The sequence below is a fragment of the Haliaeetus leucocephalus genome, unplaced genomic scaffold (assembly GCF_000737465.1).
Source record: "Haliaeetus leucocephalus isolate CR32 unplaced genomic scaffold, Haliaeetus_leucocephalus-4.0 Scaffold696, whole genome shotgun sequence".
Classification (NCBI taxonomy): Eukaryota; Metazoa; Chordata; class Aves; order Accipitriformes; family Accipitridae; genus Haliaeetus; species Haliaeetus leucocephalus.
Window position 1 is genome coordinate 2,106,169 of NW_010973132.1, and position 24,622 is coordinate 2,130,790.

Consider the following 24,622-nt stretch of genomic DNA (forward strand, 5'->3'; position numbering starts at 1 on the left):
TCGGTAGGTTGCCCTTCCGGGATTGGGTGGGGGCTCCGATGGCCCCGCCCCCGGGGCGTGGGCGGGGCCTCGGCGTCCCGCCGCAGCCCCTCCCTTGCTGCGTGCCGCAGGTGTCTCGCTGGGGGGGCCCCGTTCCCGCCGCCCCGGGCAGCCGTATGGCCCTCAGCAGCGAGCGCTTCGGTGCCATTGTGGGGAGGACCGTTAAAATCACCTTAAAATGTGGCGTCTTCCAGGGGGTGCTGCAGCACGTCAACCCCGACCGGAGCCTCCTCCTGCGGACAGGTCGGGGGCGGCGGCGGCGGGCAGGGCCGCGCCGCGCCGCCTCAGCTTGTGAGGGGGAGCGGGAGGGGCGCGGGCCGGCCCGGCGCCGTGAGCCCGGTCGCTGAGGGAAGGGAGCTGGCGGACGGGCGCCTGGCTCGGCGGTGGACGCTTCGTCACCGCTGGCGTGGGAAGGCTGAGACGCCGAGCGTGCCCGCGGGTGCTTTCCGGGGGGCAAAACGGGCCCTGGGACGAATAAAACGTAAAGTAGGAGCTAGAGCACCTGCCTGTGCTCTCAGCTGTGAGACTGCGTAGGTGTAGCAGCCCTGAGTTCTGTCCTACTCGGTGCACGGTCGTCTTATGGAAACCCTCTTCTGTAGAGGAAAAGAGCTGTCACTTAAAATAACCCATTGGCTGATTTTTTAATTTTTTTTCCTAGTTACTAGTACTGCCTGGTCCTATGGTCTTGCTTTGTTCTGCAGATGATAAGCTTTTACCCCAAACACTAGAGCTTGATATATGTCTGTATTTTCTTCCCCTCCCTCATTTCAGTGAAGAACTTGGAAACTGGCAGAAGCACTCCAGGAGTAAAGATGTTTTTTGGCCATGAAATAGTCAATGGTGAGGCTTTTCTTGCTGCAGTTTGGGGCACAGGGATCATGCCCACTTTTAGTTCAGCATTTTAAATCCTATTTTTTGCTCCCTCTGCTGAATTCTTCAGTTGCACATCTTCTAAAATCAGTAGGATTTAGAATTTTGTATAAATCACACAACTTTTGTTCCCCAATTATCTATCAATGAAATAATAATAATTCCCCACTTTGTGAGGGTCTTGTGACTGTACTGCATGAAAGCTTATTAGTTAAATAATGAATAAAGTCCAATAAGACCACTAATGAAAGTAACCACTCCAAAGGTAATCAGTTGAGATAAGCATGCCCCCTGAAGGCAAGTTACATTCATTTGTGTATGTTCATATACGTGCAAGACTTTCATTAATGCAGTCTGCTGGGAAGTTAAATTGCTTGAAGTTCTAGTTAACTTGGTTTTGCTTTTACTCACACAGGCAAAAGCATCTCTATTAAATGGTCTGTTTATCTGAGCCACTTTCTGTGATTCAGTAGTGATAAGAATATGGGATTATTTAAGAAAAACATTTCTAGTGTATAAAGGTCCTGTGCATTTCTCTTGGCATCTGCTTTGCTTGGGGACAAGGAGCAAAGTGCTGAGGAGGAAATAGCTAGAAGGCAGCTATTTAGACTTATCAAGTGATTAACTGACTCCATTCTACCTTTTTCCTTATACCTACTTTACTGTATATTTAATAGTCTGTAATTAGTTGTAGTTCAATACTGACTTTTGTTTTGGTGGGATGCTAAGTCGTTAGTCTTGTTTAAATGCTGGAGTTCTGAAATACACCTTATCTAGGCTACCAATGTAAGTTATTTTATATAGATTTGTACATCAGAGTGAATTTAAAATTATTTAAACTGTACTTTGAGTTAAATTTCTTTTTTTATATGTATGGCTGTGTCCTACGGTGGTTAAGATTGGTTAGTATCTCCTTTTTTTGGGAGATAACAAGTGTCAAAAAGTTGCTTGTCAGCACTAGAGTATAAATTGTTTTTCTATTGCAGTGGAATTGCTGGATGAACCAGATTCAGGGAAGGGAACAGCAATGCTCTCTGAGTACGTTGAAAAGTTTCCTTCCTTTCACGGTAGGAGAAGGGGTGGGATGCGCTTGCTAAGGGAGCCACCACTTATATTTAGTATAATACTGATGTTCAGACTCAGCTGTGCCAAGTTTGTATTTCTCTGCTCTAAGGGGGTGAACAAGGCAGTGAGTGGAAGACTTTCACCGTGTAAAAGGTTCTTCCAAGCTATTGCTTACAATTTCTCTCTCTTGCTTTTTGCTTTTTTTTTTTTTTTTCTTCCCACTAGCGTTCCTAGGTAGAAGAATTTGCTTGGTTTGTTTTCTGATCGGCTTGTGGTTTCAGGGAGGATTTCTATGAGCATTTCTTCTGTGGTGGAACAGTTGCAGGACAATTGCACAGGGAAGGTTAGGTTTATACAGATGCTCTCAAAACATACATAAATGTGACTTTGGGAAGCTGGTAAAAAATACATTTCAAACTCGTGCAGACCCATGCTCCTAGATGGCTTTGCTTTGAGTCTCGTCAGAAGACCACATTTGAATAGTTTATTCTTTCTCTTAAGTAGAATGAAGTGCTGTCTACCGAGTAGTCCATAAAATATAGTTAAAAAACACATAAAATTGTGATTAGCAGCAGTCTTCTTGCTTGTTGCTGTCTTGTCTTCTTTCTCCCTGTTGAGTAAGCCTATGTTAACACATACTTGAGTATGCTCACCTCGGTAGCAGATCCCTGTGTTAATCCTTTAAATACAATTTTAGATACAAGATTCTTCAGCTACATCTCAAGGCTGATCAGAAAGGGGTTTTTATGTTTTATTCTATTGAAATAGAGATGCACGTGATTGGAGCTCTATAATCATAATGGGATGTTCTTATGTCAATATAAGGAAATTTATATTAGTAAGTCATATTTTCCAGTGAAGTATTCTTGACAGACTGTCCTGTCATAGAAATTAAGCATCTTATATGTGACATCTTTCAGTCAGGTGAATGTTTACTAACTCTATTTTTTTTTTCTGGTCCTTTTATATGATTTAATAACTTCTGTTTGATTACAGTAAAGTTTCAGTAGATATAACTGGTTTATGTATTGGGGAACTTGTAAAATCACCCTCTAATTACAGTAACTAACTAATGGATCAAATATTATTGATTCAGTGTAAAGGCTTACCATGCAATTTAAATATCTGTTCTTGGGCTCAGGTCAGGTACTTCATTCTTTGTACTTTGAGCTCTTTCTTCCCTTGAAACTGTTGCTGACCTTTGCAGTAAATGTGTTCAGGTTCTGCTTTCACCTTTCACTTTAAGAATAAGTATGAAATTTTATCTGAAATAAAGGTCCTTTTGTGCAAAATAAGCTTTGTGTTGGGTAGCTTCAAGATCTTCTTTAAGAACCATGCACATTGGATTAGGAAGTTGCTTCACATGCAGCAGTTCATTGTCTGGACACAGGTAGATGGCATTGGATGAAATAATTTTCTTTATTAAAATGTCCGTGCTGGTAGAATGTGTAATGTTTTGACTTCTGTGCTGTGTACGGTTGCCTTGCTTATGCAGGTGCACTTCAGCTGTTGAAGGGAACAAACAAGCGGACACAGGACCAGCAGGTTGTGGCCCATGGACTTCTTGCATTTCCCAAGAGAGCCAGCTCAGAGCCTCAAATAGCTTAAAATACTCCCTCTCAGGTAATGTGGATATTAGTCAAGCAATGTAGTTAGTTTGTCTTTGTCAGACAACATCTTTCCGAGAGGCTATGATCTCTTGATTTGCCTGTATCAAAACAGGATGTGTTCTGAAGGAACAATGGTCACAGAAAGATAGGTACAGAGCACATTATCTGCAAATATGCTCTTTGCCTGCAGATATGTTAACAGTATCAGAAGGAAACTCATCTGCTTTCCAGAATGTTTATCCTGTAGCTCTCATCAACTGTAAAAGTGGCTGAGCAGCACAACTGATCTTTTGGAGAAACTGAAGTGCTTCAGCCAGTGAGCATTCCTCTCTGGTAATTGTTTTAATCTTATAATCGTTCCTGAAATGTATGTGGCATGATAGATAACTCAAAGCTCAATAAGACTGTTGCTCTTTGGTTCTGTGCTGCCTATCACATGCTTGCATTGATTTGGTTGTGCAGTTCTTGCTCTATACACATATGCAGGTACAGATCCAAAATGTGATCAGCTCGTTCTGTTCTCATAGAGCTGTGACAAGAGTGCAAGAGCTGTATAGGCTAAAGGAAGGTTAGCTGCGTTTACCTACTTAGTGGGGAAGCAAATGAGCAAGGCTTGATATGATCTGGGAGACCCTTTAAAAATTTGTTCTTATGATCTTTCAATTGACTGCTATTTTAGAGTTTAGAGGATTGTCCTTGTGTTGTCATGGATGCATATTATTAACATTTACATCTTACCTAAAGAGAAGGGAGAATCTTTAAGAGAACCCTTCTGTACCTGTTCATTGGATGTTGTTAAGCAGGTGTTAAAAAATATTAAAATCTGGCTTAAATTCTCTTTGCCCCTTTGATCAGTCAGCTGTCCATGTTCTGTGGTGTCACTGTCTGTTAGTTTTGTCACAATCTTTTTCCTTCCCTGGACAAGCCTGGGCATTAGGGTGCTTTTTTTTTTGTTTCCTTTATGCATCATAGTGACAAAAAGTAATTTTGCAACTCACTTTTAAACAGCCAGTTTTTCTGTGAAAAAAACAGAATTTTGGGTCCTGCCCTAAACTGTACACATCTGAATCAGTCAGACAGTTCAGTAATCTGTTTGGGTATGTTCAGGAAGTAGAGGGGGAAGAACCGAACAGCTAAACCAGAAAAGTAGAGTGATTATACAACTAAAATATATACCTTGTGCAAAGTTGTGCTGGTTTTCACTGGGATAGAGTTAATTTTCTTCACAGTAGCTGCTCCGGGGCTATGTTTTGGATTTATGGTGAAAACAGTGTAGATAACACAGGGATGCTTTCATTACTGCTGAGCAGTGCTTACACAGTGTCAAGGCCTTTTCTGCTTCTCACCCCACCCCACCAGCAAGCAGGCTAGGGGTGCACAAGAAGTTGGGAAGGGACACAGCTGGGACAGCTGACCCCAACTGACTAAAGGGATATTCCAGACCATATGACGTCATGCTCAGCATATAAAGCTGAGGGAAGAAGAAGGAAGGCAAGGGGATGTTCGGAGTGATGGCGTTTTGTCTTCCCAAGTAACCGTTAGGTGTGATGGAGCCCTGCTTTCCTGGAGATGGCTCAACACCTGCCTGCCAATGGGAAGTGGTGAATGAATTCCTTGTTTTGCTTTGCTTGTGTGTGCATAAAGCTTTTGCTTTACCTATTACACTGCTTTTATGTCAGCCCACGAGTTTTCTCACTTTTACCCTTCTGATTCTCTCCCCCATCCCACTGTGAGGGAAGTGAGTGAGTGGCTGTGTGGTGCTTAGTTGCCAGCTGGAGTTAAACCATGACAAAAGTTCATTCAAGCAGAGGAAGCATCTAATGATTTTTTTTTTCCTGTCTTTCTTTTAGAGGAGAAGGAAGAAGAGAATGTGGAGTACACAGTTGTTGATTCTTTTCAGCAGAAATTTGGCTCAGCAGTAAGTACGAATGAAAGCTCTTATGCAGTGTATGTGACTTCTAAGCCTGTTCATTCTAATTGTCAGTAGATCCGTTAAGCGGCAGGATTGTGAGCACTGCTTCGTGACATCTTATACTGGAAATCACTTTTGCAGACTGCAGTGAAATTTGAGTGATAGGTAGTAACTGGCTTCTTTAAGTCAAGTAGAAATGGTATGTCTGGTGGCATCAAAGTATATTTGAAGTGTGCATATATGCAGGGAGAGAGTGCAATATATGCGAGTTTGTAGTGGGTAGATGTGAATCTGTATCAGTGTGTGTTGGTTGCTGTTTTCAGACTCTGTATCACCAGTATCTGAGGTGAAAGACCAGTATCACTATTTAGTGAACAATTATTTTGTTTAGGAAGGGAACAACATGAGGATTTGTTGGCATTTGGAGAGGGAATTGATCATGTTGTTTTGTAGGTCTTTGGAACTCAGACATGCCTGGACCTTCTTCTCTTAAATCACATATAATAACATAAGCAGACTTGATAGAAAGGCTTTGTTTCAGAACTTGCAGCCAATGGTAGATTTATTATTAAATTTAATAGCGTTTTTTAGATCCTGAATTAGACCAGCAATACTGTAGGTTCTCCATGCCATTTTGTCTTGCAGTAACATCTGTTGGGATTTGGGCTCTTATTATGGTACATCTATTGCACATACAGAGGAGGAAGCTCTTCCCCCACAGGAGGAGATTTCCCTGCTTACAGAGTAATCTAACTGTTGCTTGAAAAAGCAGCTGGCTTTTTTATTTCTGTTTATGCCTTCTACTCTTGTGTTACATGTGCATTACAGGTTGCTTTATCTTAATTGTCTGAAAACTTTTTGTGTCTTTGAGAGTAACAGGTTTTTCTTTTATACCTTAGAAAATGAGTTCTCCTTTTCATCTGAAAGGAACACCTTCTTTATGTGATCTTAAAGAAGTTCCTATAACCTACTTAGGACAATTTCTTGGGAGGAGATCAGGGGAGTCTATATTCTTTAGTTATCCATAATCTCTGCTAAACCTATCATTGATGTTTCTAGTTGTGGAATTTCCAGCTGTCTGTCTGTAACTGGACTGATACTGTGTCGGTTTCTCTTGGATCACTATATATCTGAGATTCATTGTGGGTTTTGATCTGTATTTATCTTTTTAAATATGAATCATGACCAGAAAAATCACGGTTTTACTATTTGTCCTTCTGCCTATCGTTCTCTGACACTATTTATTTTATCCCTATTTTTTTTTCATTAGGTGCTGCACCTAAAACAGCAGTGTGTTGTCAGTGTAGCAGGAGACGGTGTTAATTTGTGTCGTCACGGAAAACTCTCATGGCTTGAGGTAAGAGGCAGGTATTTCCCAAAATATGCCACTAAACAGAGGCATAACTGAGAAACATTTGGGGATTAGCCTGTGTTTAAGACTTACTCACATTACTGTTTTGGTAAGGGATATGATATTCTTCAAGACAGATCAGGTACTTCGTAAAAGACCTGTTACGGAAGAAATTATGTCATTATAAGGCAATATAATAATTACTAAACTTGTATGTAATTTATACATTTGTATCTAACAATGTAACATATTTGGCTTGCCATCTTTATATACTTGTATACAGATAGAGGTACTACACTAGTACAGCTGTTACTTATTGAAAAACTGCAAGACCTAATCACAATGACAATATAATTGAAGGAGTAAAATCCATCTAAAGATGATACAGTGTCTTCATTAGCTGTCATAGTATCAGCATCTGAAAAGGAAGGGACAGAAAGGAGAATAGCTTAATATGTTAGCATAAAATTGTCTTAGTTTATTTTTAAATAGGTTTAAAAGTGAGTGTGTTTATCCAAAGCAAAAACTTGTGTGGGAGTTCATGCTTCAAACTTAACTCGTTTATGCAGAAGTAAGTGTCCACAAAATGTCTGCTTTGGTATGGCTAAATTGCTTTCAAATAACAGCTTTTGTTAAACCATTATGAATTTGAACACAGGCAAAACCTAAATTTTATATCCTGTTTGAAATGCTAGGATGGAAAATGATGTCCTTTATTTCTTTGGTAGTGGTCTTTGACAATGAAAGGAATGTCATGGGCACAAGAATTTTGTTGGAAGTGGTTCTTTAAAAATGTCGCTATAATAGGTGTAGGAATTTATTTTAAGTACTGTGCATAGGGTTTGCTCTTGCTATGTCTCAAAATGCTGTATTTAACTGAGTGTAGTAGACTACTGGGTCGTTCTTTCTAATTATTGTGAGAGTCTCTGAGCATCTCTGGAAAAAACAAGACTTGTTTATGAATTTTTGTTAAGGAAACTAAATCTGCTGTGCCCAACCTAAGCCTGTACATAGGAGTTTATGGCTTGTGGGTAACAGTGCATTCTCTCCTACTTTCCAATCCTTTGTTCTTCTGTCCCTCACTCATTTTCACTGCAACTGAATTTGTTGTAGATGGCAACAAAGAGCCATATTTTTCTATTTGATATCTTCCTTCTGGGACCTCAAGCTTTCAAAAATGGATTACGAATGGTGCTGGAAGATGAAAACATCTTGAAGGTAAGGGTACAGGGTGTGTGAGGACATTTGTGGTCGCAGAGGTCATATACATATATAATGATCTATCTGCACCAAAAAAGTTGCAGTTGGACATGTATTTGTCTGACAATTCTTTCTTGCTTCAGGTCATGCATGACTGCCGCTGGATCTCAGACTGCCTGTTTCACCAGTACGGTGTCCTTCTCTTCAATGTCTTTGATACACAGGTACCCTTCAGATATTCTGGTTGGGAACAAATGTTTCAACAAGAGAAACTTCAGCCTTGTTCAGGGCATTCTCTAAGAGAAGGTTTAACATTGCTAGAATGTGACAGTTGTTGAACCATGTAAATGTAGTGGTTTTGTTCTAGCTAAAAAGAACTAGCAGACAAGGCTGATAGTGTTATTTAGAGTCTTGTGTAGACCTATTTTAGAAGGTAGTTAATGTCTAATATTAGCAGCAAGTTTAATGTGTTTTTTTAAAGATGCATTAACTTGATTAAACTTGGCGCAGCGTGAGGCCACTGTGACTTAAACAGGAGCTAGGCTGGCTTGTGCTTTATATTCTTTGTTATACTTTCTGCCCCTTTCACAAGTGTAGAAACAGATTCACACTACAGGTATCTTGCACTGGGAAGCACCTGCTAATAAAAGCAGCGGTGGAAGTGAGAGAACAGGCCAGGTTACCACAAAAATCTGTTTTAGCTGGTGCTGGCCCTGATAGTTGTGGTAGTTAATCTTGTGTGACTAAGAGGAGAATTAGAGCCTTTTGAGAGAGAAGAAAATAAAATAATGGCTATGATCTTTCATAATGGACATGGATATGTTACACATAGTTATGTGTGACTTGTCCTTGCATATATACTGACTTTTCATGTCATAGATATGACTGCCTATAGTAACTCTTCAAACCCTGGTCTATGTAGTAAGCTATATACAGCAGAGGTTTCTCTCGGTCCCTTTCTTATCTTAGTTTGGCCTTTTGTCCCTAAAGATTATGTCATTCCATTACAGGTCAAATATCAGTCAGTGTTAAGTCTTGACTGCAACAAAAAGGTCGGGATGAAAATTCCCACCAGTGCTCCCAACTGTACTGTCTAGAACATGTAACTACTACAGTGGAAGTAACTAATGAGAACTATCCACCCTAAGGTCTAAAGTACATGGAGTTGCACTCATTGTTCTGTTGTCTTGGTATGAGCTGACACGCATGCTTTTCTTGCACTGATAGATCTCTAGGCTTAGGTTCAATTACTCTGATTCATTGGCCTGAATCCTACTTCTAATGTAAGCAAGCTAGTGAAGTAGTCTGGTTTTGGCTACCCTGCAGGGTACCTGATATTGTGGAATTAAGCTGTCTTGTCTTCTACTGTGTACTGCTGGAGCAAATAACTGGGAGATACCTCTGAGCAAACTCTCATAGATACTTTTTGTGAAGCACTTCTTAGAGACAGCTTCCCAGTGTTGCTACAATTGGAACAGGCTGTGTGCATAAGTGAGACTGCTTAAAAAACACAGCAATGGAATGAAGAACTCTGCTTTAGATGGGATCCCACCTGCATAATTTGAAAAGTGTTATTTATCCCAGGTTTTGGCCAGTTGCTGCAACTGTTTATTCCTTGCAATAACTAACTTAATATGATTAACACAACATGTAGAGGATGGCAGTGAAAGGTTTCTGATTTTCAATGTCTTTCTCATTGATGTTCTTATAGTACTTAAGCATCACCTGGAAGTCTTTCAGTGATAATGTTTGTGGAAGTCTGATACTGCTATTTCACATTTGACTGCCTTGGTGACGGCAGAGGGGTGTCCCTGTTGGGCTATAGCAGCCTAAAAAGCTGCACAGTGAGCAGGCAACTGACTGTTGTCAGTGCTTACATCCCTAACATTGCCTTCTGGGACACTTCTATGTTGCATCATGAGGCTAGAGCATTCTCACACTTTGAAATCCCTGCCTATTGTAAAATGTTGTTGGTTGTGTATCTGTGTACTACCAAAAGAAATAATACAATTCTTCCTAGAGGTATGTGCTGAAAGAATAAAGAAAATTTGACAGCTTGAGACTTTCCATAAGACAGAGGTCCATGCAAGTTTTAATCATAAAATGTACAAGTGAAGAAGTCACAGCTGGTGTCTGATTCCACAGATCAATTCACATACACTACTCTTTAGGATGCTGTAGTTTTTCTGCCCTTGAATCCAAGCCATTAGCATGCAATGACTTTGGACAAAGATTTTTCACAGTGAAAGTTAAAAAAATTGTTTTCATTGTGGGCAAGTTTATTCTATAACCTTGTTCATTCAGATTAGACTTTTTATGAATATTGATCACAAAGATGCTTTCATTTTTGTTTAAATATTAAGTCTTTTCTCTCCTTGTTTGGAAAGCATTGAATTTTTTTACTAGAAACTCTCTCTCTAACCATCTAGAAGAATGGAATATATTTCCATAGATTTGAACATCATCTTTGTTTTGACTTTGAGTAAAAGTAACTGATTGCTTGAGAAGGTCTTTCCTGAGGTTCCTCTTCATCTGCATTTGGCCACTGAGAGAGAAAAGCCAGAGAAGGCTTTAGTGGTCAGAAGTACAATACAAAAGACTGTTGAGTAATAAGTGATGGAAACTTCCTTGTCACCTGGTGATTTGTACTTATAATCCAGTGAAGGTTAGCTTTACCTGGATCTTCTCCATTTTCTTCTCTTCAGTGAACTCATCAGTTTGAATTGTTGCAGTTCCTTTCTCTAGGTATATTTCCTGCCAGTTTTCAGCTGGTCGTTGTAGACTTCTTCGAACTGTACCAATATAGTCATCTTAGCAGAAATATAGGCAGTCCTAGATTCCTTGTCCTACCACAGAGCGCAGGAGGTTGGACATTCCCCTCCTTAGTCCAAGATGGCTTGTTCTACTTGTGGTGCTCTAATGTTTTGCATTTTCTTCATAATACCTTTATACAATCTTTTATTCCTTGAAAATTCAGTAAATGGATTGGCTTAGCACTTTCTTCTGGTAGGCTTAGCCAATACATGGCTTCTCTCCCAGAGAAGGTAGCAGTTAACTATTTAGCTGATGCCTTAGAGGCAGTTTTAGTTACTAATAAATCATACCAGCTTGTTTGCCTTTGCTATTGGACAGGAAGAGATATTTTTTTTTCCCCCCAAAGACTTTATAGGCAAGTTAGGAATGGGGGTTTGGTCTTGGAATTTACCCTTACTATAAGAGGCCAGAAGAGGTCAGTCTGCAGTCACTATTGCAGGGGCTGAGCTGGTGCTGCCAACTACTATGTGGTCTGATCTAGGTAGCACATGGGCAGTATATGGTGGAACAGTACAAACAGTGGCTTTAGCTGTAACCTTTGCAGTAAAACTGGGCTGGCCTGTAAGCTCATGGTTTTGTTGGTTGGATTGTGGATGCTTGTATTGAGTGCTGGCTCAAGGTTTCTTAGGAGAGAGTAGTAACGAGAAAAGGGCTGTGAGAGGTCAGTGGGGATTTCAGGGGACCAGAGTGGGAATCTGGGCTTTTGAGTAGCAGAGGAAGTCTGAAGGATAGGTTGTTGTAATGACAGATAGCTCAGTCTCAGATTTTGAGTGTGGATGCAGGCTTTTTATTTTTTCCTCTCCATTGCCCTGGTGAGTGGACTCTCTTCCAGGCTTCCCTTTTCTGTTGTCTTCTCTCTGCACCTGTTGCAATAGTCCCACTCATCTTTGTGTTCTCTGGTTAGGGACAAGACTCAGGGCTGTTCCTGCTCTTACTGCAAAAGGGTAAAAGGGATGAAACCAGGATGAAACCAGGATGAAAAACAAGCAAACACCATGCCATGCAGTTGCTGCTGGAGGCTGTTGTTTGCTTCCTTTCTGGCTCTGTATGCTGTCAAAGACAAGTCTTACTGGCAAAATAAGGTTTTAGGCAAAAGGTTTTTGACAACTTATATATTCTTGCATCATGTTTTCCTTACATTGCATCACTATTTCAGGTTTTAGATAAAAGGCAAAACCATAAGTATCCTGGGGAAGTAGCACTGTATGTTTACTCTCTTCTGATATTGCTCCTAACCACCTGCTGTCTGGAGGCAAGAGTACTGGGCTAGAAGGAGCCTTAGACTAATGCAACATATAACTTATTTAAGTCATTATTAAAACTTAATTTAACCTTTTATGTGACTTAACAGCTTTAAGGAGTCAGATTACTAGCTCTGCAACTGTACGCAATCAAAACGAGGATTAATTTGTTTGCAGCATACTTTACTTCTAATATGCATCCCCACTGTCAAACCTCCACATTCTTTGCCTTGGGTTAACAAACGCTGGTCACGGCATATTGATCCCTTCTATCACAGGTTGCTGATGCTCTGCAGTTCTCCATGGCAACAGGTGGCTTCTTTCCGGATCGTGTCTGCACGTTACAGGAGTGTTTGATGCAGCACTTGAAGATACCTTCCAAATGGGACGCCATCATGAAGTGCAGGCAGCAGATGGCTTCAGTGAGTGATTCAGTGAGGCACCTTCCAAAGATTCAATTGCGAGCTGTGCTTTGCCCATCTTGAGATGTTGCTGTCAGTTTTTTTAAGAGCATGGCGCTATACAGTGGTCAAATTGCTGTCGTTAAGGACATTTTGTAACACTGACTTGGGAGACAGATGCAAGCTCTAGTTGGCATCAGTGCTTATGCTGGTATTTCCTAATAGCTTATTTGAAATTGAGGTTCTGAAGAACCACAAAGCTTGTACAATAGATGATATATATATAACTCGGGTAAAAAATGTTCCGGATATCTTAATATATTTGACTAATTCTGAAACCTAGTTCCAACAGAACAAGTTCATTAAAATGAATCCTGAGTCAAATAGGGAAAGAGGAAACTTTTATTGCCAGCACTATTAGAATGAAAAAATTAGAGTAGTGATTTTTTTCTCACTTGTGCAGTTCAGCGGCATTTGCCAAATCATTATTCTCTATTGTCCTTACTTTTGTTAATCTTTCAGATGGGGACAAGCAAGGGAAAAATTAATAGGCCAGGAGCTCCTAAGATCTGGGGAACGTAAGCTTGATAAATAGAATAGACTATTTCAGTTGGAAGGGACCTACAAAGATCATCTAGTCCAACTGCCTGACCAATTCAGGGCTGACCAAGTTAAAGCATGTTATTAAGGGCATTGTCCAAATGCCCCTTAAACACTGACAGGCTTGGGGCATTGACCACCTCTCTAGGAAGCCTGTTCCAGTGTTTGACCGCCCTCTCAGTAGAGAAATGCTTCCTAATGTCCAGTCTAAACCTCCCCTGGTGCAGCTTTGAACCATTCCCACATGTCCTGTCACTGGATACCAGGGAGAAGAGATCAGCACCTCCCTCTCCACTTCGCGTCCTCAGGAAGCTGTAAAGAGCAATAAGGTTGCCCCTCAGCCTCCTTTCCTCCAAACTAGACAAACCTAAAGTCCTCAGCCGCTCCTCATAAGACATGCCTTCCAGCCCTTTCACCAGCTTTATTGCCCTCCTCTGGATGCATTCAAGGTCCTTCACATCCTTCTTAAGTTGTGGGGCCCAGAACTGCACACAGTACTCAAGGTGAGGCTGCACCAACACTGAATACAGCAGGATAATCACCTCTTTTGACCAGCTGGTTATGCCATGTTTGATGCATCCCAGGATGGGGTTTGCCCTCTGGGCTGCCGGGGCACACTGCTCACTCCTGTTGAGCCTGCTGTCAACCAGCACACCCAGATCCCTTTCTGCAGGGCTGCTGTCTAGCCATTCCTCTCCTAATTTATATTTGTGCTCGGTGTTCCTCCATCCTAGGTGCAGAATCCAGTGTTTCAACTTGTTAAATTTCATCCCATTAATCATAGCTCAATGGTCCAATCTATCTAGATCCCTCTGCAAGGCTTCTTGTCTCTCAAGAGAGTCAATAGCACCTCCTAGTTTGGCATCATCAGCAAACTTGCTAATGGTGCATTGAACTCCTGCATCCAGAGCGCTGATAAATATATTGAACAGAACTGGCCCTAGAATTGAACCCTGAGGAACACCACTGGTGACCGGTCACCAGCCAGGTGTAGTCCCATTCACTACAGCACTTTGAGCTCTGCCTTTCAGCCAGTTGTTCACCCAGCACACCGTGAACCCATTCATCACACAGTTGGACCACTTGTCCAGAAAGATGCTGTGAGGGACAGTATCAAAAGCCTTACTAAAATCCAGAAAAACTACACCCACTGCCTTCCCTTCATCCACTAGGCGAGTGACTTTATCATAGAAGGGTATCAAAATAGTTAAACAAATAGTATATAAATATGCTAGTGCCAGTTGTGGCATCATTTTGCTGGGTTTTTAATTACCTGACCTTGCTGGTTTTTTTTAGGGGGGGAGACTTCCAAAGAAGCTATTAAATATGGGAACTAGATACCTAATGAGACCTGACTATATAGGCAGGATTTCTTGACTGGATAGGAACAATCTCTTTCCTGCCAGAGCATTTTTTCTTCCTTCATACTGGTCTTGTAACTTCCTGAGTAAATCTGAATGTTTTTTTTACTGCCTGTTCATAGACTTAAAGTCTTTCTTGAAAACGTGGATTAAATGTTATTTGATATTGCTATAATAGCTACTCAGTGAAACCTCTAATTTGAATACAGCTTTATTTTTATACAAGTTTTGGAATTCTAATAGTGTCTCTCAAAATTTCAATTTAGAGAATTCTGTATGGTAAATCTAAGCCAAATGACAACATGCCTTCCTTGTTTACCAGACCAAATCCTCCTATTGGTCTGAAGACTAAAAGTGGAAAATGACTGTATAATATGTAGGTAGTAAGTATACCAGTGTAAGCCACTCTATAGTGACAGTTTTGCTCAGGATATTGTGGTCATGCAGCTTAACTGGGGCTTATTTTCATCTTCTTCTGGTTCCAGTTGTGACGGCTGAAGATGTTACTATCCCCAGCTGCTTCCCCACCTCCCTTGATGGGAGGGGTTTTTTTCCCTTTAGATCTTTCAGCTCAGCTCTTAGGAATCCAACCTAGTTTCAGAGATGGGTGAGAGAGAACCTAGCATTAAATGCTGGAATAGGTGTGTGTTGGTTTTTGTTTTGTTTGGGTTTTTTTTGAAGAAGCAATCCCTCCTCCCAAATTCACTCTTCTCTAACATCCACAGGCTTGTACACAGATGGCCTTAGAAGCTGCAAGCATTCAGTAGCACTGAAAATAGAGATCAGCATTGGGAGATAGGTTGTAAACTGCAGAAGAATGTGATAAAAAGCTTGTTATCATTTTTGCTACTTAAATAACTGTTTTTATTTGCATTGGGATACACAGGAGAATCCTGACATATGGTTCTTGAGACCTTTTCCAGCTCCTCTGCTTAAAGCACTTGCTCTGAAGGCTATGTACCTTCTGCTGCTCCACTCATCTCTAATGGATAACTTGATGTCTGACCTAACAACTGTAGTATGTGGTTATTTAAATGCTTATCGGACTGGGTCTGGAGATCACCTTGGGAGCACAAAGGTAGGAATATCTTTGCTTGTTTCTGTGGTTAGTGATTTGATCTAGGGCTCTAATGGATAAACTCCGGAGGACTTAGCTATAGCAGCTTCCTTTTCTGCAACTGTACACCCTACTTTATGCCACATACTTTGTGTTCTGTGTGCAGCAGCAGAAGTGATGGTGTCTTCATCTACCTGGCTGCATTTCATGTCAGTGTATTAGCACAGATCCACCTCAAGTTAGTATTGTGGATGATGAGCTGCAGGTGTTAAGGCACAGGCACATGTGCCATCTGTTCACTCTCATCTGAGACTGAGAACCTCTGGGCTCACTAGAGGCTGTGTATGTGCAAGGGCATGAAGAGGGACAGGCAGTTGTGGAGTGTTGGTACCTGGAGCTGCCAGAGTTGCTTTGTTTGGGTAAGAGCATTTAGTCCCTAAATCTTGTTCTATTTTTCCCCTATTCTGTCATCTTTACTGCTATTTTGCATATACTGGCTGTTTCTGAGTAATGTTGTTGCTTGCTGGCCAAAGATTTTTATTTCTGTAAAAGCATCTCTGAGTTCTCTTGTCATCCTAATTTATTCTCACCTGTGTTATCTTAAAAAAAAAAAAAAAATAGGTCAAGTAACACTGTTCCTCTTTGGTTACATTTGGTTACATAGAACCAGTAGTATTGCATGCCCAGATACCTTGGAGTGGCTCTTGTATGGTGGACACTTCTGTAATTGCTTGTTAATTTTTAAAGCGGGGGTAGGGGGTGGGGGGAATGAGATTTTTGGTTAAGGAAACAAGAGGTCCATGCAAACCAAACAAGCAGTGGTATTGGTGTGGTCTTTTCCTATCTTCTCAATGTAAGATGTTGCAGGTATTAAATTTGGGTGAAAAATGAATAGTTAGACATCTCCATTCCTGAACTAACATGATTAAATCCTGTTACCGCCTCATTTTTGCAGTTGTAAATGTCTTGAAATATTTATTAGGAAAAGAGAATGCAGGTCTATCTTATTGGGAGAAATTGTCTTTTTCTTTGCCCTGGTTTAACAAAGCAATCAAGTGCACACTTGAATCCTTTGGGAATTACTTAAGAGCTCAGAGCAGTAAATCCCATTATTGAGGATTTAGGAGGAGATTAGTTTAGATAACCACAAGAGGTCATAGTTGCTTCACAGATGGAAGAGAAGAGGTCATATCTGAAAACCTTTTCTTTTTAGAGGAGAGCTGCCAAAAAAAGAAGGTTGTTCATAGTTCACAGAAAAAAATGAGCTTGACATCTGAATTTCCAATGTGAAATGCATGCAAAAGTAGGCATTACACAAGGGAAAAGAACAGTCTGTTAAAGTGAAAAGAGTATAAATGCTGTTTTGCGTTGGGCTATTTGTTTGTAGAATTTTTTTAAAGTGGTACTCAGGTTGCTGAAGCCAATCCTTTTGTAAATCCATTTATTCCATAAGATTAGCAAAGGACTTAACCTGATCCTGAGCATTTCAAATGGCATTTTGAAGATTTATTTAATATCACATCTGATAATCATACTTCCTGCAGTTGCTTTAGAAATCTTGTCCTATGGCTAGTAAAAGTAGCCATTTTCACCATCATTTCACTGTTAATCATTTTCTGTTGTTTCTACATCTTGCAAGAAGAAACACAAATGAAAGTTGCTTCTACTTTAGTTAAAATCTGCTTGCAATACATATTTAAACTCCAAATACGGAGTTTGGTTTAGTTAAATCTGGTCTGTTAATTCAGTTTCTTCACTGAGTAAGTAAACAAAGTTAACATTAAGGGAATCCTTTGCAAGTTGATGAGTTCAGCTAAATCTGTTTTAAGGGAAAAAAAAAAAGAAAAAGAAGAAAAAAAAGTTGTCTTAATGCAACTTCTAGGTTTTCTGGCTGAGTCTGTATTAATTCCCTGAATCAAAAAGCCTTTATTCAAATCTGATTCTCAGAATGAAGTAATAGTCAAGACACCTACACCCTCCCCACCCCCCCCCACATTTATTCTAGTGCCTTTTCATAGATACTTAGAAGTAAAGCTTATCCATCATTAAGGTCTGTGTTATGCCATCTGTGCACTTTGTGGAGCTACAGTTGAAACTTACCTGGAAAATGCTTTTATTGGACTATTTTACTTTTTACACTGACCAGTTACAATTTACACTCATGCTCCACTTTGGACCCTTGTTGAACAGCAGTCTGGTACAATGAACTTGACTTCACCTTGGAGCTGGTCTCCGACAACAGCAACACTGTAGTCCCTATGCTTGATGACTGCGTTCTCCACGCATGATCTGGTGCAGTTCCAACACTACTTCAGCAGAAGTAATGATCTCCTTGGATTCTGAAGTAAATACCCATGCTAGGGAAACATTTTGGAAATCTGAAATATGTTACCTACTATGCTCTCTCCATGCTGGAGAACTGGAAGAGAGGCCTCTGTTGCTGAAGCAGGACTGCAGCAAAGCCAAAGGCAATAAATGCTCCAGGGACATAAAGATATCTTGCACTACTTCAGCTTCTAAATTGGAAGGTGGACATAATTCCTGAGTGAGCAGGAACCATCTGTGGTACATCAAGACTTTACCTGAAAGTTGTGGGAGTGAAAGCCACTAGGCAAGAGAGTCTCCAAGTTACCATGGCCTCTTTGATTTATAGGCACTTGGAGAAGATGATCTGATCTGGAAACTAACTTCCATCACTCCAGGTAAGGAAGCCTCTTCTAGGCCCTTCTCTGTCCTGTTTTAGTTCTTGGATTGTGCTCTGTGAACAGAACCACCAGGTCTTCAGCCTTTTGACAAAGGGAAAGTTAGTTATGTAGAAATGCCTTCTGTTGTGTCTCTGGGCTACAAAGGTGTTTGAGTATGTCGTACCTGACTAGAGCAATGAACAGAGCCATGCTTCCCTGGCCTGCTCTTGTTCCTTCTGATCTTACTGAGTGACATCATGTCACACAGAAGAATTTTTTTTTTTTCCTTCTCCCATTCCCCCAAACTTATGACACTCCCATGTAAGCTATACTTGCAAAACAAGTATACAGACACAGTTTCAATCGTGAGACTTCATTAAAAATGAAGTACTGAAGATGAATGGAATACGTAGCCACATTCTTTCCAATCTCCACCTGTCACACGTTGAATCTCAGCTCCTGGATCAGGGTTTACAACATTGAACTTGAGCTTGGACTAGCATGGGTAGCACCCTCCTCATCTTTCCTGGGTCACTGCCATATCCAGAAGTTCGTAATGCCAACAGCTTTTGTGTGTAATAACAGTATCGGGATATACTTGGTGAAAAAAATGCTTTGGCTTTCCAGTCTGAGGTTGCCTGTGAATTGAATAATGCTGAGTAATGACCAATAATGTTGAATAATGACTATTGGGGCAGTTACCTACTCTCTCCTTCTCTTATTGAATCAGGGGGTTCAGCCTCTAGGAGCAGATCTGGACCAGACCCTGTTTTTTCTCCTCTTGGAAACAGCAGCAAGGAAAAGTGAATATGCATAATCATGGATTAAAAGCCAAGCCTGTTCACTTGCCCTTATGAATCACTGCCTCCACTGACAGTTGAGGAAAAACAAGTGTGAATAAGACTGATGAATGTAATTGTCACTATCCTTCCTTGGGCTCTGTATGCCTGGTCTCTGCAGTCAGTTTTCCACATGCATCCCTTGTTCCTCAGTGAGAAGTTTCTGCATGCTCTAACAGGCCCCCATTAGTGGCAGAATACAAGAATCACTTTCTGGCTAAATGCACAGCTCCTACAAGGGTCAGATCATCCTTGCGGCCTTCAACGTATTCAGGAGTGCTTGATTTCAGACATGTATAATTGCATGTACCTGTGTCTAATTTTGCCTTGTTTCTTGAACATGCATAACCGATGGGGGTTTTGTTTTGTTCCAGCTTATTTTGACAGAAGCTTGTACTTTCCCTTTACTTAAGACAAGTTTTCATAAATAATGTGATGGGAACAGAGGCCATGGATAAGCGGGTAGAAATGGAGATTAATGACAGTTTATTGCTGTGAAGGCAATAAACTAGTAAGAGCAGAGCAAGTAGCATATATGTATTTCATGCAAATAGTGCGTTTGAGTCTTTGACTTGGATGTCATAATTCTCGTGAGCAATTGCAGCAGTCACTGGCGGTAGTCCTGGTTTCACCTGAGGTTTCAGCCATCTTTTCTTCCCCTTGATCTTTCAGATGTTTTGCTGGAAATAGCAAAGAAACAGAGTCCTTATGGTCAGCCAGTGGGCAGCCCTTCCAGCAAGACTTCAACCTTGCTTCTGGAGAGCCAAACACACTCTTTTGTCATTTGATAGTTGTTTTGCAGGTTAACAGAAGATGTACTGAGGAGCTGGCCCATGAGCCGGTATGCCAGGTGGGAGACATGCTGTCAAGGTGGCAGGATGCAACTTCATGGATTAGAGCTTCCTTCAGGAAAGAGTTGCAGAAAAGATGGGTGTCATGCATCCTAGCAGTTGCTAGCAACAGTAAAGTATTGCCAGTGATCCACAGCAGCCAAAAATGATAATGCAATACCCTTGCTGATGTAGTACTGGGAGAAGAGAATGAAGAAGAAAATGGAGAAAAAAAAGAAGAAAAAAAAAAAGGAAATAAAAGGAAAGGCATCTCATTGATCCTGACAGTTTGGGAAATGTATGTTGACACTTTCTGTGGTTTCTTGTGTCATCACCTGCAAGTAGTAGTTGAGTCTTCTCAACTACTCCCTTAGGAGGGAGTGGACACTCCCTCTTAAGCAACTGACTTTTTACACACAAACCAGATGCAAAACAGTAACCTCTGATCCCCAGCACTTCATTATCAAAACCCTCAACTTCCATCTTCAGCATCTTCTCAAATTGATAATCTTCCTTACCGCTGAGGGGGAGAACTCAACGCAAACTTCCCACCCTGAAGGTCTCTGCAGTTTCCTGCTTTTTCAGCAATAACTGTCTACCAGGAGTAATTGTTCTTGTGGATGCAGACATCAAGTAAAATGGGTTTCTATGCCTGGTCTGTCACTAGAAAAGAGCTAGTAAAGTTGCTCTATGTGCTAAATCTCTAACTCTCCTTGTAGATTCATATAGTGTGTTGTTAGGTACTTGGAAATGCAGCTGCATTCTGATGTTTAGGACTTAAAATTCAAAGAAGCAATGCAGCCTGGGAACCCATCACTGTAAAGAAACAAATGTTCTCCTAGAAGTGCAGTGTTTTCTTCTTTAAGTGGTGACAGTTCACAAGGAGAGCTCTGGTACCATAGGGGAGTTGCACATCCCTGTGCAGCAGAGTTGATTTCCCTATTCACTTAAGGTAAAGCTGCAGTAGGTAGGGTGCAGTGCAGTATATAATACCAGATAACACATTCATGACACGTGATGGCAGAAGCTCTGTTCTCTGTCTAAATATAATTGCATGCCCAAACCAGAAGTTTTCCTAATTGGCAGGTGAGTTGGGACTACACGCAATGCATATTAATCTTTATGAACATATAGCCTGAATTTTCATGCAACTTAGCTTTAAATGGTTTAGGGTGTGGATTACCTGTCACTGTAGGATACTGTAGCAGTCAGGAAGCTGGATGTACATTATTCTGGTTAAACAGAACTGAAGGTGGGGTGTTTCAAGTAAGTGCTTGCTCTGCTTTTTTTCTTTAATCCTGTCTGAATTATTTAGCCTTCCTCTGGATCTGTGCAAACTTCTAGACATAGGTTTGTGAGGCATGGCTTCCCTTTACAAATGCTCTGGTAACTCTTTTCCAGTGCATCACATCTGTATATCCACTCATTCTGTTCGTAGTGTTTCTACTGGTATGCTCACACAGACATCTGACTTGCCAGCATGTTGCCTCCTGTATCCTACCTGGAACCTGTAAACGTTTACCATCTTCCAATCCCTGGGTGTCAAGGCAGGTTTTAAGCAAGATACTATAGTTGCTAGTTCAGCTTTTTCATTTTCCACTGTTCAGGAATTTGGGGTGAAATCCACCTTGCTGTTTGTATTTCAAGTATTGGTATTAAGTATTTATGGGACAACCTGAAACAGATTCTGGGTACATAATGAATGTTTTTGATACGGGAATCTGCACTTTTTTTCATTCTGAATGTAGAAGAGAAAAAAATGTGGGTTTTACCATGCCGCTTCTATATTCTGATCATCACTTAGCCCTGCAGCATGGTTGACATTTTGTGCTCCTCTGATGTTTACAGAAAATTTTTTAATAGTTCTGTTATATTTTTGTTAAATATTAATAAAATTATTCTGGCCTGCCCTTCGTTTTTTCTGTAACTTCATCCTTACTGTTTTCTTCACTTAGATGTGGCTTTGCTTTCCTGAAGGATGCTTACTTCATTGTCTCCACTCCCCTAACCTGTAGTCCTGCCAATTTCCTTTCACTCTTTCTGTGATCTTTTGCTGTTAGGTAATGTTTACTCTATACTGCTTGTATGTTGTCTTGAAGTTGTGTCCATGCTACCTGCTAGGACTAAATTTGCTTGTCTGCCTCTTACTACTTTTTATCAAGCTTCCTTATTTGTGCAATTCCCCTTTCTACAGCTGAACGCAACCATGGATTTTTTTGTTGTTCCTAGAAAGATGGTGAGCATTGCAGTCCTCGTTAAGAAGCAGATCCTTGAATGTAGTATTTTCAACAATGTCCCATGCAGTTCTCAGGACCAAATCAAGGAGTGTATCTCCTTTCCCGTACTTCCTAAGCAGCTGTTTCATTGATTTGTTAACTATGTTGGCTTTTTCTACATAAGGTTTTTCTTTACCGTAGGATAGAATACCATGGTTTTAAATGAAAAGCTGGGAAAGCTGCCTTTGCAGCAGCTCCTACAAGCAAACGTGAACTGGTTATGCCTCTTTAGGGGGTTTACAACAACTTCATAGTGCAAAAGGTTTCTCAGGAGACATCTAAAACCCGTATGTGAAGTATTACATCTTGAAGATCTTCATAATAAAGGAGTAAACAATAAATGCAAGTCTAATATTTTTCCCTTTGGGTTGCCTTTAAAAGAAGGAGCATGGGGGGACTTTTTTCCGCTGAAGTATTGTTTGTGTAAGCAGGTAGTCGATACATTCCACAGAACTAATGAGAGACGATTGTTCTGTTCCGTTGGCTAATTACAGAGGGAGCTCTTACCTGGTACTAACAAAAGTAGAGCATGCATATGCATATGTATTGATCTGATTTCTTTTCTGTTTCTTTTCTTTTTTCCTTATCAGCCCATTTGCATGGAGCTGCCAGAGGACCTGCGTCAGCTGGCAGACATCCAGAAGCTACGAAGGGAGAAAGCAATAAAAGACTACATAATGAATGAGGATGGTCTTTTGATCAGACCAGCCATGGAATTAAAAGAGGGAAACGATCCACAGAAGGATGGCAACTACAGAGATGATGGGGATCGCTTTCCCACAAATAAAGCTGTGTCTCAAATTACATCCTTCTACAATCAGGATGTACTTTGTCAAGAAAAGCTTGAAAATCAAAATGAAGTGGTAAATCTGTGGAAGAACCTTAAACTGACCTCAAGCTGTCTGCACGAATCTAATTTCTGATACAGGTGACTTGATGAGCTTAGACTGGGTATTTGAAGACATGCAAATGAAAAAAGGGGCTATTCCCCATGCAGAAGTGTCAAACAAAAGCTCCTTTCTTTACAATGACAGGTAAACCCATTGCTGAATGGAGAGAATGATGGGCTTTCTTTTGAAGGAAATTCCTTCTTTGTCTGACTGTTCTTCTCGAGATCTATGTTTGAGATCCATTTTTTTTCAAGAGCTATTTTTGATTTCAGAACAGTGACTTTTGTTTTTCTTGCGTTGTTACCAGACCAGTGTCTTAAACTGTATTGGTTCTTTTGTTACCTGTTGCAGGTATGTAAAACTCTCATTCAATCCAGATATGTAAACAGGGGAGCTTATAAGATGCCTTTTCATTGAGATTAGAAAGGGTTTGCTTGGAAAAACTTAAAAACCTTTTGGTCAACCCATGTGGGCTTGGTTTATATATGGATAAGTCTCTTGGCATAGCTATACAACAGTCTTTCATAGGAGAGTGAAAAAGATCACACCCTAATGAATCGCTGCGCTGGCAAAAACAGCAGAGAGGTGTACAGATAAAAAGGACTTTTCTGCCAAGTCAGAGTTATTTTAGGCTAACTGAGAAAAGAAGCTTCCTGATGAAAGTTGCACACCACCATTGTTTGTCAGCACTGCTGTTTCAAACTCGTGTAGATAAGGCTGTAACACTAATGTGGTGTGCATATAGACAAGTGTGTATAAAGGGGAGGAAAAAACAGTTAAATTAGTTTAAAAGATGTATAGCATTCTCTCCCTGCCCCCCCCCAGCAAAATAAGATATAAAGGCAAAACCAGTTTATTTCCAGTATACTTGCTGTGGCTGGTGTTCACTGAAAGTAAAGCCCCTCCAACTGATAGTGCTACTCTACCACATGACAAAATTAACGTAGGACATACCTGAGTCTTGCAACATTTTTTTGGCCTATGGCTATATTTGACTTGCAAGCACACGACTGTTGAAAATTCTTTGGTTTTGAAATACATAAAAAATATTGCATGTTTTGCTATTCAAATGCTTCAGACAGGGTGGGGAGCACCTTAAGCATAAGGAAGGTTTTGTTCTCAGGGTTGTGGTTATGAGGATCAGTGAACGCTGATGAACAACATGAAATAGGGAAGAATGGAAGAGGTAACGGTCACTGTCCCAACCAGACTGCAGCCTAAGAACAATCTGGGCATCGGGCTGCAAATGTTAAGAGTAACGATGTCAGGTTGCAAGGGACATGACGTCTGCATGTGAGTACATACCTGTTTGAGCCATTTTTCTTTGGATGTAAATTGGTGTGACTAGATGCTTATGATGCATCCTTGTGCATTTCTTTTAAATATCATTCGGGGAAATGTATTTTGGTGTGTGTTTTTTTCTCTCTATGAAGAGTACTAGACCAGCAGTATTTAAATAGGTCTCTTCTTTGAAACTATAGATAGGACTTGCTTGCTTCTGGGAGTGGCAGAAAAATCAGCAGAAAAACTTCCAAGGCTTGCTCTTTGTCAGTACATTTTGCACATATTTTTTTTAAAACCC

General features: G+C 40.6%; 1 protein-coding gene across 1 annotated transcript; it reads left to right on the forward strand.

Moving 5' to 3' along the window:
• Positions 1–155: 155 nt before the first annotated feature.
• EXD1 (exonuclease 3'-5' domain containing 1) lies at positions 156–23,292 on the forward strand. The gene is made up of 14 exons (XM_010580206.1): positions 156–282; positions 811–930; positions 1,896–1,947; positions 3,470–3,597; positions 5,435–5,502; positions 6,767–6,853; positions 7,961–8,065; positions 8,191–8,271; positions 12,381–12,524; positions 15,351–15,542; positions 17,668–17,718; positions 18,192–18,223; positions 19,717–19,894; positions 22,741–23,292. The coding sequence occupies exons 1-14, from the start codon at positions 156–158 to the stop codon at positions 23,071–23,073; spliced, it is 1,698 nt and encodes a 565-aa protein (XP_010578508.1). The 3' UTR covers positions 23,074–23,292.
• Positions 23,293–24,622: the final 1,330 nt, after the last annotated feature.